The sequence below is a fragment of the Lepidochelys olivacea genome, assembly GCF_965140295.1.
Source record: "Lepidochelys olivacea isolate rLepOli2 genome assembly, chromosome: 20".
Taxonomy (NCBI): domain Eukaryota; kingdom Metazoa; phylum Chordata; order Testudines; family Cheloniidae; genus Lepidochelys; species Lepidochelys olivacea.
In genome coordinates, this window is record NC_140430.1 from 4,814,804 (window position 1) to 4,829,948 (window position 15,145).

Genomic DNA, 15,145 nt, shown 5'->3' on the forward strand with positions numbered 1-15,145 from the left:
CTGGTAAGGGACGGATCTTTATTTTGTGTCCCCAGTTAGATGATGTGGACTGGGTTGATAAAAGGTTAATATGTCCGGTCTTACCATCCAAAACAAGTAAAAAAGCTACAATGTGTTGCTGGTGATAGAAAGGGGGCTGCGTTCCACCCCAGAGGTGGCTGCATTTCAGTGGTGGGTGAGTAATCATTACACACCCACTTTTACCATCTGGTCTCATTCTGAGGACATAAATGACTATTCTGTGTCAGGATAGCAGAATGTGGTCTAATGCAGAACCAGTTTGTAAAGCACTTTGGGATGAACTACTATATAAATGCGAGTCTCTTATTTTATTGATTTGACATGTAAATGCAAATTTAAAGTGCTTTATTTGAAATTAATACAACAAATATTCAAATATATTTAAAAAAATCATTTTCATGGCTCCGTTCCATTTCATTTTAGCTTTACTCACAATCACAATGAACAATAAGTTAAAATGTCTATAGCAGAAAGAGAACAGTCATTGACATTGGTTAGTACTGGAATGTAAAAATGAAGAATCTGAATAAATATATACAGTCATTATTTATGCCAGCTGATTGCGAGGATAAGTTTTGGGTAAGTTCCTTGGGCTCTTCTGTCAGCCAGTAAGAATTACGTTTTCCTTAGGAAAGTAACTACAATAAGAAATATTTTTAAAAAAGAAAAGAAAATTGGTGATTTAAATGATATTGTTTGGACCTGACTCAAATCACATTTTAAATCAGTGAACTCTATCACTTTAGTTCAATCTACAGAGAGACAGGGCAAGTTTTTTGTTTTTGTTTTAAAACTATTCTGATTGGAAGAAGAGGCTTAGGGCACAGGGGGCCATATTTTTAGTCCTGACACAGAACAGGTTAGGGCACCGCTGCTTTACCTGCCGGGGGAAATGCAGCCACCTCTGGGGTGGGATTTAAGAGCCACAAGGATGCCTGTGACAATTTAATACAAGAATAAGGAGGAGCTTGGGCATACAGTGAATTAGACTTGGAGGCAAATGTCTAGGGAACAAGCCGGGAGATGGCTCTGGGGAATACAGAGGGGCTGTCGTTCTCTGTAGAAACATGGGAGCTGGCACACCGGAGGAACCAGCCAGATGAAGTTTATCAAAGCTCTCCTGATAGGATGGATGATGAGCCGCTTGCTGCTTGTTACATGGGACACACTCCAGTCTGGGTCCAAGCAGCCATTGCAGTGAGAGAAGTATGAGACACTGGGGGAGCGGACCAGAATAGGTAGCAATCACCCTGCTCCATTAAATGGCAACAGTAATAAAAACAACGCTAATATATAGCGCTTTCAAGTGCTCAGCAAATATTAATCCATCACGAGAGCTCAGTGAGGTGGGAAGTAGTATTACCCTCCTTCTACAAATGGGGAAACTGAGGTATGGAGAAAAGAAGCGATGTGCCAAATTACATTTGGTGGCAGAGCTAGGAATCGGGCCCAGGAGTTCTGCCTCCTGGGGTTGCCATCCTGAGGCTGCTGGGGTCAGTGTGTTCTGCAGGCAGAGCCGGTGTTTGGTTCAGGCAAGGGGTTGTTGACGGACCGTAAAGGTGGAAAGCTGGTGAGCATAGGGAAGGTTAAGTGAATTGCCCAGGGAATGGGGCACAGCTAACAATGGGAGCAAACCTTTTACGGCTCATTGGGGCAACTTCTGGCCGCTTTACTCTGCTGCGAAAGTGGGGAAAGTGCATTTGTCACTCGTCCGAACGTGTGCTGGTCTAAAAGAGATGCCGGAGAACATGGCTAGCTCCTTTTGAAGCCCATGGGGGCTTAGCTAGACTTTCTCTGTCACCCCCCTTGGCAGAGTCTGCGGGGAGTGCAGCTCCATCGACTGCCTCCGGTGAACGTCGCGCTCTTCCCAGTCCTCCTCAGGCTCGAGGCCTTTGAAGATGGCGAGTCTCTCTGATAGGGTCTTTGTGTGTGGGAAGAGAATATAATTGTAGATCAGCGAGGCCACCACTGCACCAGCCAAGGGTCCCAGCCAGAAGACCTGGGCAGATGGAGAGAGAAAAAATAAGGCTCCCGAATCAGCCACAGGACTCAGAAATTTATCTGGAACTTGAGATGAACAGCAGATATTTATGGATCTGAGTCTGGTCTTCTAGCCACCTAAGCTTGAGTTCTCTCTGCATTTGGGAACCAACGGGGCTCAAAATTTGCCCATGGCCATAACCTTTTCATCCCAGTGGGACACATCCATCCATCTATATTTGCTTCATCTTGATCTCCACTGCTTTTTGGACCCAAAACAGACCCTTTTGTCTGAACTACCATCCCCAAAGCGCTGGCGGTTCTGATAAAATGGATCTGAAAACAACCCTGGCTTTTTTAGTGGTTGGTTTTGTGGAACCAAGATCAAACCAATGAGCTTTTGCAACACTAAATCTAAGTCCGCTGTAAACTCTCTGTGTAGCTGCTCTAAACCGGTGGGAAAGAGCTCTCCCATTGACTTAATTAATCCACCCCCAATTTCTCACAGTGTGGTGCTTAAATTGGCATAAATTATGTTGCTCAGGGGAGTGGCTAATTCACACCACTGGAGTGACATAATTTATGTCGTCTTAAACTCTAGTGCAGCCATTGCCCAAACCTGGTTTAGGGATTGTGATGAAACCAAAACTTTGGAAAGTGGTGCAGGCTTGTGGTTCGAACACACTACTGAGCATTTAACCTCTTTGGTTCTGTGCTCAGCCGGGCGAATAGAAGATTGGGAATTGTGACTCTTGGGTTTTCTTCCCAGCCTTTGTGGGGAATGAGGACCAGTGGTTAGATCAGGGCTGGGACTGGGAACCAGGACTCCTGAGTTCTGGTCCCAGTTCTGGAAGGGAAAGTGGTCTAGTGGTTAAAGTAGGGAGGCAGGATTTCTTTTCTTTTCTCAGTTCGAGTATTAAATTGCTCTCTGATCTAAAGCAAGGCCCTTCCCCTCTCTGAGGCTTGGTTTGTCCATCTGGGTGAATGGAGATAGTGATATTACCCACCTTTATAAAGTGCTTTGAGATCTTTGAATGTTCATTAGATTGCATCAGTAGATAAGTGCTAAGTAGTATAACTTCAGTGTTATTTATTTAGTCACCTTAATCACCTTGGTGATTTGGGTAAAATGAGACTGAGATGACCACCAAACTCGGTTTGATTTATGCAAAACCCCAGACTGAAGCAATGCAGTTCTGCAAAACTAAAACACAGCTTCCATGTGTTCCAGGACTCTAGTTCTGAATCTGCTCTTGGCAGGCACATTTTCCTGGTCAACATGCAAAAGAAACATTTTTCAAGATGGCTGTTGCCTGACCTCTGACCCAGGAAGTCAATCAAACTCACAGAACTTTTGCTAAAACTTGCCAAGAATGAGCAAAGCGTCTCTTCCTCTACCCCTTTTCTGGTTCGCTGAACACAAACCTTGGATTCCAAACAGATGCCGACCACATCTGATGGAAAAATTGAACCATGCTGGTTCAGACTAGAATCGGGAAAGATTAGTTGGATAATAACTAGAGTTAAAGTCTCGGTAGGTTTTGTGCCTACTGCCAACTCACATAGAATGAACCACACACCCTTTTCCTGTTGCAACTTAGCCAGTTGGTTAGGCAATTCCGGGCTATGGTTTGCTGTATCTATTGCTCCCAATCTCTAGATCTTTCTTCCAGGTGGCAACCAGAGCCTGGTTTGGATAATATTATTATTACCCTTCTCACTGTTAAAATGCCAGCAGCTAGGCTGACTCTCGAGAGTTCTAGAAATATCGACACCACAGTGCCTGGGCTAGAGTTGGGTCTCCTGGAATAAGAGATTTATCTTTCATTAAAGGTTACGTCATGTGATGAAACTTCCAGGAATACGTCCAACCACAATTGGCAACCCTATGCATGGCAGCTCGTCCTGCCAAAACTGCACTCAGATCTGCAGCTATGAGGAATGCGGGGGGCTGAATTCTTACCCAATGGGCGCTGAAGTCTCCTACTATCACAGCTGGGGCGAAAGATCTGGCGGGGTTCATAGAGCAGCCGGTGTAGTGGATCTGGGGGGTGGGGGTGAAAAAGGGGCACGGTTATTATTAACCACCAAACTCTTTCAGCAACAAGACTATCTTTAAACGCCTTAGCCTGCTGTTAGCATGCTTCGTTCATTGGCGCAAGCCTTAGGGGGGGAGGGATAGCTCAGTGGTTTGAGCATTGGCCTGCTAAACCCAAAGTTGTGAGCTCAATCCTTGAGGGGGCCATTTAGGGATCAGGGCAAAAATTGGGGATTGGTCCTGCTTTGAGCAGGGCGTCAGTCTAGATGACCTCCTGAGGTCCCTTTCAACCCTGATATTCTATGATTCTATGATTCAGTCCTCCAGGCAGGAAAAGAATGACGGGCATCTTTCACCAACCAGTCGTATAGCTAGTTAAATGAGCTAAATTCTCTCATTGCTCCTGCTGGAAGGGGCTGGGCCTTGAGTAGCTGGGAATTTCCCTCCAGCTCTGGGAGCTCTTATGGAAAGCACGGTCTAATGGGTAAAGCACAGAATTGTTGCCTGCTCAGCTACACAGGTGTTGGGCAAGTCTCCTCAATTACCTCCCCTGTAATATGGAGATGATACTGACCTAGATCCAAAAGGGGGTCATTCATGTTTGCAAAGGGCTTCAAGATCCGTGGAGGGAATCTGCATACTAGTCTCTGCTGCATCTCTAGTTTGGGGAGTCTGGGGCTGGAGCGATCTATGTTGGGTATTTATTATTTGTAGTGTTACCATAGTGCTTTGGAGCCATGCACATGACCGCATTGTGCTAGGGACTGGGCAAACACAGAATGTTCTCCATTACTGTCGTACCTCAGCACCTCACAACCATTAACTGACTTAGCCTCACAACACCCCTGAGGGCAGGGAATTGCTACTCTTCCCCTTTGGGAAGGCACAGAGAGGCTAAGTGACTTGCCTAAGGTCACACAGGAAAGCTGTTGCAGAGCAAGGAATCAAAACCAGCTCTTACAAATCCCAAGCTGACACCCTAGCCACTGGACCATTCTTCCTCTGCTTGGTAGAGCACCCCACCTAGTGAAACTATCTGGGACATGGGCATGCTTGTGTCATGGCTCTAAAATGCAAAAGCCAGGCCATTGTGACGCACCCCCAGCAAGTGACCCACAGCAACAGAAAGGCCGATGGACAAGGCCGGAGAGCCGACATTATCGCTTCTCTGGTCATCGGTGGAAGCAAAAATGCACAGGACCAGCTGGAAGGTGAGGAACAGCTCGACGGTGACAGCCTGGCCTGGAGTCGTGTCGTTGTGTAGCTGAAACGAGAGGAAAGCAGCTTCTCAGTAATGAGCGTGCGCCCTTCCCCGGTGCTTTAGGAAGAGGAACAGGTCGATGGCTTGGTGAACTGGGCACAAAAGAAAACCATATGCGTTTTAATACGGCTGAATGTAAATGAAGACATCTGGGAGCAAAGCATGCAGGCCAGACTTACAGGGCAGGGGAGCTCTGTCCTCGGAAGCAGTGACTCTGAAAAAGATTTGGGGGTCATGGTGGGGAATCAGCTGTGTCCGAGCTCCTCGTGTGACATTTGTGGCCAAAAAGGGCTATTACCATCCTAGGAATCACAGACAGGGGAATCTTGAGTAGAAGAGGCGCCATAGAGACAGGGCTGGAGCACCCATGGGAAAAAATTAGCACCCACTGGCAGCCAGCTTCCCCCTTTTGCCCCCAGTGCCTCCCGGCCACCAGCAACCCTGCCGATCAACTCCTCTCCCTGCCTCCGACTCACAACAATCAGCTGTTTCGCGGCATGCAGGGGGCTCTGGGAGGAAGCGGAGGAGCGGGGATGGGGTGTGCTCGGGGGAGGGGGCTGGAAAAGGCGGGGAAGAGACTGTGCAGGGGCAGGAAGAGGCGGGGACTTGGGAGAAAGGTTGGGTGGGGCAGGGCTTGGGGCAGAGCGGGGGCGGGAAGAGGCAGGACAGGGGGCTTGGGGGAAGGGGTTGGGTGGGGGCGGGGATGGGGGCGGAGCCGGGGTTAAGCACCCCCTGGGCCCAGAGGAAGCTGGTGCCTATGAGAAGAGAGTTTATTTTACCTCTGTATTTGGCATTGGCGGGAGCACTGCTGGAATCCTGTGTCCAGCCCTGGCGCTCACAATTCAAGAAGGATGTTGAGGGGTTCAGAGAAGAGCCAGGAGAATGATTAAAAGATTGGAAAACATCGAGACTGAGCGCTTTGAGTCTATCTATTTAGCTTGCAAAGAGAAGGTGAAGGGGGGACTGGATTGCACAGTCTACAAGTATCTCCACGGGGAGCAAATATTTAATCGTGGGCTCTTCGTCCAGCAGAGGAAGATCTAACGTGATCCATGAGCTGAAAGTTGATGCTAGCCCCATTCAGATGGGAAAGAAGGCATGCATTTTTAATGGTGAGAGTAATGAACCCACTGGAACCATGTACCAAGGATTGTGGGGGATTCTCCATCACTGCCATTTTTAAATCAAGACGGATTTAAATATTTTGAGGGAAGGTCTCTGGCCTATGTTATCCAGAAGGTCAGATTAGATGATCACAAATGGTCCCTTCTGGCCTTGGACTCTATGAATCTCCCTGCTAAACCCTGCCTGGTCCCTGCATCTGGAAGGCTTGGAGAAGGTACAGAGTAAGTACAGGCTGTGTAAGCTGCTCCACAGCTCTGCCAAGGCACCTTGGTCTTACCAGCATCACCCCCTGCAGTCCCAGGTCCCCACACAGCCCAGCTGATGCGCTTGTATCCTGCTCTGCAAAATCCCTGCTCTGTCAGCCTTTCCTCCACTCCAGCTTTGTCAATGCATCTCAGTCCTCACTTGTGCTCCTAGTCTGGATCCTTCCATCTCTGTCAACATATTGTCTTGACTTGTAAGGAACATAGGAACTGCCAGAGTGGATCGGAGTCAGGGCTCCACCTAGGTTTTTTTGAGTCCTTCAAAACTCTTTGGTCTCAATACTGTCTTGTGGCAATGAGTTCCACAGGCTCATTGTGCATTGTGTGCAAGAGTATTTCCGTGCATGGTTTTGAAGAGTTTGCTGCCTTTCCGTATCGGTCTCCTTGTTCTTGTACGGTGCTATTCCCATGCTGTGCCTCTTTTAAGGAGATCCTGCCAAATGTCTAGTAGTTGGGAGGTGTGCCGTCAAGGACTCTAATGAGACCCACAAAATTCATGTCACTTGTGACCCGAGACAGTTTTTGAAAAGTTCAAGTGTCGGGAAATGAGAGTTTTATTTTTCACAATGGTAATCACTGATTTGCGCGCTCTCTCTCTCTCTCTCTCTCTCTCTCTCTCTCGTGCACACGCACGCACAGTATGTACCTAGCATGTACCAGTGTCCAGGTCAGCCTTTCCAAGCAGTCACTTCTCTGCTCAGCAATTGCACTAAACCTAATCTGACCACACTTCGAGAGAACATCTCCAGTGTACGTTTTGCAATATAAATGGCGGCTCGTGATTCCTTAATCCAATGTAAGTGACGGTACCACGGGACGTTGCTGGTGAATTGACCAATTTGCGGTGCGAGTGGTGCTCTGGGGTTGGCTGAGATCTTATCTATGGTCCAGCTACGCTGCTGGAGCCTGAGCCATGCACTGTTAAATACTGAAATCTAGATGTTTTAGACAGAACCAGAAATTCCACCTGCAGTTTTTTTCCCCCTCACTGTATCACCTCTTTGCCGGCCAGGAAGGTTAAGGCCTACATTCTGATCTCCATTACGCTGGTATAAAGCCAGGGATTGCATAACTCCGGATTTACACGGGCGTTACTGAAGCCTGGATTACACACTGCTGTCGGAGGTGTGACCACAGACCCAGCTGAGCTAGCTTTGATCTAGTCACTAGAATAGCAATCGCAGTGATGTAGTAAAGTGGTCATCAAAGGGTTAACTAGGTTACTCCCAGTACTCTGGGTTGAAGCCTTGATCCAATTCTCCCTTACTTTCTGTTTAGTCCATGAGAAGTTTTCCCCATCCCCCTCTTCTGTTGTGATGCAGTTAAAAACAAAGAAACAAGTTTCCTGCCTGTGGTCCTGTGAGTCGACTGGTTTTTGTTGCACTGAGCAGTCCCTTTGCAAAATCTGGTGAGCTGGGTTCTCAGCTATTGTTAGGGGCACGAGCTATATCCAGACTAGGGATGTCTATCTACAAGTGCGGCAAATTAAATCACACCTCTAATTGCAGTGCAGACTTTGTGCAGTCATTTCGGGAATGTGATTCCTAGTCATACTGGTACAGCTCCTACTGTCGAGGCAGTTCTACAGGTCTAAAAGTGCTTTATTCCAGCATACCTTATTCCTCCTCCCTTACAGGAATGAGTCATACAGATATGAGGATTTTTATATTGGCATAACTGCATTCACACTGGGGCAGGTTGCACTGTTTTCGCTATGTCGGTTCAGTTAAAGCAGTGAACTTTTGGGTGTAGACAAGGCCTGAGAAGAGAAGCTAGCCCCCCTCTTTAGCCTTTTAGTCCAGCGTTGCCAACTCTCATGAGTTTGTCATGAGTCTCATGATAATTATTGTTTTCCTTAAAGCCCCTGCTCCTGGAATCAAGTGATGATTTCAGCCTTTGTTCTTCATGAAAAAGTAAGTTTCTAGCTTCAAAATGTGACCCCAGTTCATCCCAAAGGCTCAAAAAGCAGAGGCCAAATAAAAAGAGCAGCAAATCTAGTATTTTGACGTAATTTCATGATTTTAAAGCCAATCTCAGGATTTTTGGTGCGCATGACTCATGATTTGTGAGCATTTGGGCCTGGCAATACTGTGTTATTTACAAACCAGAGCTGATCCTTTCACCTCCCTGTGTAGCGTGAGGAGCTCTATATGTCACATATGTTGCATCCTGGGGGGAGAGTGATAGAGCTCTGGAACGGCAGGCATCTGTCTGTGCCCAGGACAGGTACATGCAAGGAGCAGCGGGACTGTGTAGGCTTTTCCTACCTTGCTCACTGACCTGGAGGGGAGCTCAGTACTGTGGTCCTTTCAGATGTGCAAAGCCTAGCTCTATGCATCCTTGCTGCTCTGGCTGATTTCATCGCATAAACACGGTGAGTGCTACCAGAGGGCACACGAACTATTTAAAGGGATAGTACGCTATTCCTACGTGTGACAACAGCTGGGAGATGCTGTTAGCTTTCTGTCGGTCCTGACCTGGATTTGATTCAAATTGCTAGATCACTTGAAAAATACAGGGCCTGATGCTACTTGTCCTTGCCTTTGAGTAATCATTCACACCTGTATAGACTTTAAGGTCAGAAGGGACCATCATGATCATCTAGTCTGAATCCTGCACATCGCAGGCCACAGAAGCTCGCCCACCCACTGCTGTAATAGACCCCGAACCTCTGGCTGAGTTACTGAAGTCCTCAAATCACGATTTAAAGACTTGTACAAAGGCTACTATCTATTTAAGGTACTTGTATGTCCCTCCATTATTGTACTATCCAAAGTCTTTAAGGTATTTATCCTCACAGTTCCCCTGTAAGGCAGAGGTGTGCTATTATCCCCCTTTACATATGGGGAAACTGAGGCGCAGAGTGGCTATGTGATTGGTCTATTATCACACAGGAAATCGGTGACAGAACAGGTACTTGAACTCTGGTCTCCATCATAGGTCATGTTTTCTAGATCTTTAATCATTTTGGTTGCTCTTCTCTGGACTTTCTCCCATTTGTCCATCTCTTTTCTTAAATGTGGCGCCCAGAACTGGACACAATACTCCCGCTGAGCCCTAATCAGCCTGGAGTAGAGCGGAAGAATTACTTCTTGTGTCTTGCTTACAACACTCCTGCTAATACAGCCCAGAATGAAGTTTGCTTTTTGGCAATAGTATTACACTGTTGTTTCATATTTAGCTTGTGATCCACTTTGACCCCCCGATCGATCCCTTTCCGCAGTACTCCTTCCTAGGCAGTCATTTCCCAGTTTGTAGGTGTGCAACTGATTGTTCCTTCCTAAGTGGAGTACTTTGCATTTGGCCTTATTGAATTTCATCCTATTTATATCCCTCAGCCCACGCCACTTCCTGCGGCCCCCATTGGCCTGGAATGGCGAACCACAGCCAGTGAAAGCCGCGATCGGCCAAACCCGCGGAAGTCTCCCACAGTATTCTTGCCAGCAAGTTAAAGAAATATGGGCTAGATGAATGGACTATAAGGTGGATAGAAAGCTGGCTAGATTGTTGGGCTCAATGGGTAGTAATCAATGGGTCCATGTCTAGTTGGCAGCTGGTATCAAGCGGAGTGCCCCAAAGATTGGTCCTGGGGCTGGTTTTGTTCAATATCTTCATTAATGATCTGGAGGATGGCATAGATTGCACCCTCAACAAGTTTGCAGATGACACTAAACTGGGAGGAGAGGTAGATACGCTGGAGGGTAGGGATAGGATACAGAGGGACCTAGACAAATTAGAGGATTGGGCCAAAAGAAATCTGATGAGATTCAAGAAGGACAAGTGCAGGGTCCTGCACTTAGGACGGAAGAATCCCATGCACCGCTACAGACTAGGGACTGAATGGATAGGCAGCAGTTCTGCGGAAAAGGACCTAGGGGTTACAGTGGCTGAGAAGCTGGATATGAGTCAACAGTGTGCCGTTGTTGCCAAGAAGGCCAATGGCATTTTGGGATGCATAAGTAGGGGCATTGCCAGCAGATCGAGGGACATGATCGTTCCCCTCTATTCGACATTGGTGAGGCCTCATCTGGAGTGCTGTGTCCAGTTTTGGGCCCCACACTACAAGAAGGATGTGAAAAAATTGGAAAATGTCCAGTGGAGGGCAACAAAAATGATTAGGGGGCTGGAGCACATGTCATATGAGGAGCGGCTGAGGGAACTGGGATTATTTAGTCTGCAGAAGAGAAGAATGAGGGGGGATTTAATAGCTGCTTTCAGCTACCTGAAAGGGGGTTCCAAAGAGGATGGCTCTAGACTGTTCTCAGTGGTAGCAGATGACAGAACGAGGAGTAATGGTCTCAAGGTGCAGTGGGGGAGGTTTAGATTGGCTATTAGGAAAAACTTTTTCACTAGGAGGGTGGTGAAGCACTGGAATGCATTACCTAGGGAGGTGGTGGAATCTCCTTCCTTTGAAGTTTTTAAGGCAGTCTTGACAAAGCCCTGGCTGGGATAATTTAGTTGGGATTGGTCCTGCTTTGAGCAGCGGGTTGGACTAGGTCCCAGAATATTCTATGATTCTATGATAAGTGGCAGGTAAACAAACCATCCCAGCCCTCAAGGAGCTTACCCTGACGGGCCGCATGCTAAAGGTTACCGATCCCTGCTTCAGACCATTTCTCCAGTTTGTCCAGATCATTTTGACTTTTAATTCTATTCTCCAAAGCACTTGCAACCTCTCTCAGCTTGTTATCGTCCACAAACTTTATAAGTGTACTCTCTATGCCATTATCTAAATCACTGATGAAGATATTGAACAGAACCAGACACAGAACTAACTTTTGCACGACGCCACTTGATATGCCCTTCCAGCTTGATTGTGAACCACTGATTACTCTCTGGGAACAGTTTTCCAACCAGTTTTGCACCCACCTTATAGTAGCTCCATCTAGATTGTATTTCCCTAGTTTGTTTATGAGACGGGTATGCCAGACACTATCAAAAGCCTTACAAAATCAAGATATACCACAGCGACTGCTTCCCCACATCCACAAGACTTGTTATCTTGTCAAAGAAAGCAAGTAGGTTGGTTTGACATGATTTGTTCTTGACAAATCCATGCTGACTGTTACTTATCACCTTCTTATTTTCTAAGTGTCTGCACATCGATTGCTTAATTATTTGCTCCATTATCTTTCTGGGTACTGAGGTTAAGCTGACTGGTGTGTAATTCCCTGGGTTGTCCTTAGATGGGCACTATATTTGCCCTTTTCCAATCCTCTGGAATCGTACCAGTCTGCCATGACTTTTAGAAGATAATCGCTAATGGCTCAGATCTCTCCTCAGTCAGCTCCTTGAGAATGCTAGGATGTGCTTCATCCTGGTGACTTGAAAATTTGTCTAATTTTTAACTTGTTCTTTCCCTATTTTAGCCTCTGAGCCAACCTCATTTTCACTGGCGTTCACTATGTTAGATGTCCAATTACTACTAAACTTTTTGGTGAAAACTGAAACAAAAAAGTCATTTAGCACTTCTGCCATTTCCACATTTTCTGTTGCTGTCCCCCCAGCTCCCATTGAGTAACGGGTTTACTCTGTCCTTGGTCTTCCTCTTGCTTCTAATGTATTTGTAGAATGTTTTCTTGTTACCCTTTATGTCTCTAGCTAGTTTGATTTAGTTTCGTGCCTTGGACTTTCTAATTTTGTCCCTACATACTTGTGTTGTTTGTTTATATTCATCCTTCAAAATTTGACCTAATTTCCACTTTTTGTAGGATACTTGTTTGAGTTTCAGATCATTGAAGATCTCCTGGTTAAGCCAGGGTGGTCTCTTGCCATACTTCCTATCCTTCCTGTGCAGTGGGATAGTTTGCTTTTGTGCCCTTAGTAATGTCTCTTTGAAAAACTGCCAACTCTCTTGAGCTGTTTTTCCCCTTAGACTTGCTTCCCAAGGGATCTTACCCATCAACCGTTTGCTTAAATCTGCCTTCTTGAAATCCATTATCTTTATTCTGCTCTTTTCCCTCCTCCCATTCCTTAGAAGCATGAACTCTGCCACTGCATGAACACTTTCACCCAAGCTGCCTTCCACTTTCAAATTCTCAACCAGTTGTTCCCCATTTGCCAAACTCAAATCTAGAAGAGCCTCTTTCCTAGTGGCTTTCTCTACCTTCTGAAATAAAAAAATGGTCTCCAATACAGTCCAAGAACTTGTTGGAAAATCTATGCCCAGCTGTGTTATTTTCCCAACAGATGTCTGGGTAGTTGAAGTCCCCTGTCACCACCAAGTCCTGTGCTTTGGATGATTTGGATGAGAATCTGGTCCAGAGATATCAGGCTAGTTTACATAACCGAGAACCTGACCCATAATGTTTTTGTTATTAGGGGCATGGTAAAGGAGAGCCCACATAATGAGAATGCTGGAGTTAACAGCAGTATTACCAACCCCAAGCATTAAAAGACACAAGTCAGGCCTCCAAAAATCATGAGATTTAAAACTATTAATATATTTGGGGTTCTTTTTTGTAGCCTTTTAGTTTTTGAACTTTTAGGATACCCTAGGGTCATTTTCAAACTTTTCTTTGCAGCCATCAAGGCTGGAAACTTACAAGTTTTAAAAATAAAAACTGCCTGTCTCAAAATCATATGACTCCAGGAGCTGGGGATTTAAGAAAGACACCAAATCGCTCAAGACTCGCGATCAAATTATGAGACTTGGCAGTGCTGTTATAGATGCTTTTCTTGTCTTCCTAGGTCAGCATGGGACCAGATTCTCCACTGGCTTGCAACCTGGTGTCATTTACACCTTGCAAAGTGGATTCATAATGCTCATGTTCTGATTTTGTAGCTGCTTAACCTCCCTACCCCACCCTTTTCCCAGGTGTCAATGATGGCACAAAATGCAAGGCAGTGGAGAATCCGGAGCCGGTGTGTTAATGACAGGACATCAGCTGGGGTTTCTAGGTACAACTCCGCCATGTTCCCTTGTTTTTCTGCCTGTAAGTCAGAGCGTTAAATGTCTCCCTGCAATTTGATGTTGCACAGTGTACGAAACCAGAGTCAAATCCTTCTAACTTGCTACAGACCAGGGAAGGTGAGGCCGCGAGGTGGCACTGCCAGGGCAGGGGTCTCTACCGGGACTTGTGATTAACCAGGTGGGTCCACTACCAGCCTTTGAAAGTAAAGCATTGAGTGGCATTATCTGATGCGAAGCAGCGATTGTATTTAAAAAAACCCGTCGTACCAGCTCTGATGCCCGGGTGCCTGGTGTGGAACCAGCATCCTGGAAATACCGGCAAGACCTAACGTGGCAAGGAGACAGACTACATAGTCCCACACCAACAAGGATATTGTAGAGGTGGTGGAATATGCTCCCAGAGAAGGGTTAAGCATGGCAGAGCCAGGAACTCTGCAACATCTCTTATGTCAAAATGGCAGCTTGGCTGTGAATTTCCTGACTCCTGTTGGTTGGTCTCATAGGCCGCACTGGGGAATGCTTAGAGTGGGGGGAATTGGGAGCCAGGACCTCCAAGTTCTATTCCCATATCTAGAAGGAAGCACGGTTTAATAGTTGGAACGCAGTACTGGGTGTCAGGACACCTGGGTTCATTCCCAGCAGAAGGAGGGAGGCAGGTCAGAGCAAGGTGGGTCTGGGAGGCAGGACTCCAGGGTTCTATTCCCAGCTATACGTGACCTCGCTTGACTTGCCTTCGTTTCCCCAAAAGCCCTACCCATCCATCACTCCTGTCCCCCTGAGAGCTCCTGCGCTGGTGGAATCCTTACCCTGTTGGCGGCCAAGTGTCCCCGGATGTTCGGCGGGGTGAGCTCGTACAGGAGAGCTGCCCCGGCGACTGCCCCCAGAAGCTGCGCCGCCATGTAGAAGACAGCTCTGAGGAAGGAGATGTGAGAGCCCACCAGGCACGCCACTGTCACTGCTGGGTTGATGTGCGCCCCGCTGATGTGCCCCAGGGCCTGGACCAGTGTGGCGATGGCCAAGCCGAAAGCCAGCGAGATCTGCAGGACGTCTGGGGGGGCCAAAGGCCAGCTGAGGGCAGAGCCCAGGCCAAAGAAGATGAAGAGCAGCGTGGCCAGAAACTCAGCAAAGACAGCCCGGGTGAAGGCTACGGAACGGAGCTCCCACATCATGGGGTTTGCCAGGAACGACTCTAACAGCTGCCTGATTGCTGCTGCTGTGGCTGCTGCCTGCAAAGGTGCTGGTGTGTGAGATATCTATCTATATATGTCTGTGTGCAGCAAATCCAGGGATCTGCTGCTGCAGGAGGTGGGGTCAGGGTCTTTGGAAACATGATGCTTTTTTTCCAGCTGTATCTGGCTTCAGATCCTGCCCCCTCTATTAACTTGCGAATGTGGCATGTGCCCATTTCAGGTGCTCATAAATTAGCTTCGAGAGATGCCATTAAAAACACAAAGCTGAGCTGCGTTATTCCTTTCCTTTTACTACGGTCCCTCTTCCTGTGTCACTCATTCCTTTCTCCCCTCTCTTCGCCTCCACTGGTCTTT

General features: G+C 47.0%; 1 protein-coding gene across 1 annotated transcript; it reads right to left on the bottom strand.

Annotated features, from left to right (window-relative positions):
* Positions 1–433: 433 nt before the first annotated feature.
* Positions 434–14,816, bottom strand: LOC311510828 (aquaporin-2-like). Its single transcript, XM_084610851.1, has 4 exons — positions 14,408–14,816; positions 5,139–5,303; positions 3,965–4,045; positions 434–2,020 (listed from the first exon to the last, which is right to left on the bottom strand). The coding sequence occupies exons 1-4, from the start codon at positions 14,768–14,770 to the stop codon at positions 1,805–1,807; spliced, it is 825 nt and encodes a 274-aa protein (XP_084466977.1). The 5' UTR covers positions 14,771–14,816; the 3' UTR covers positions 434–1,804.
* Positions 14,817–15,145: the final 329 nt, after the last annotated feature.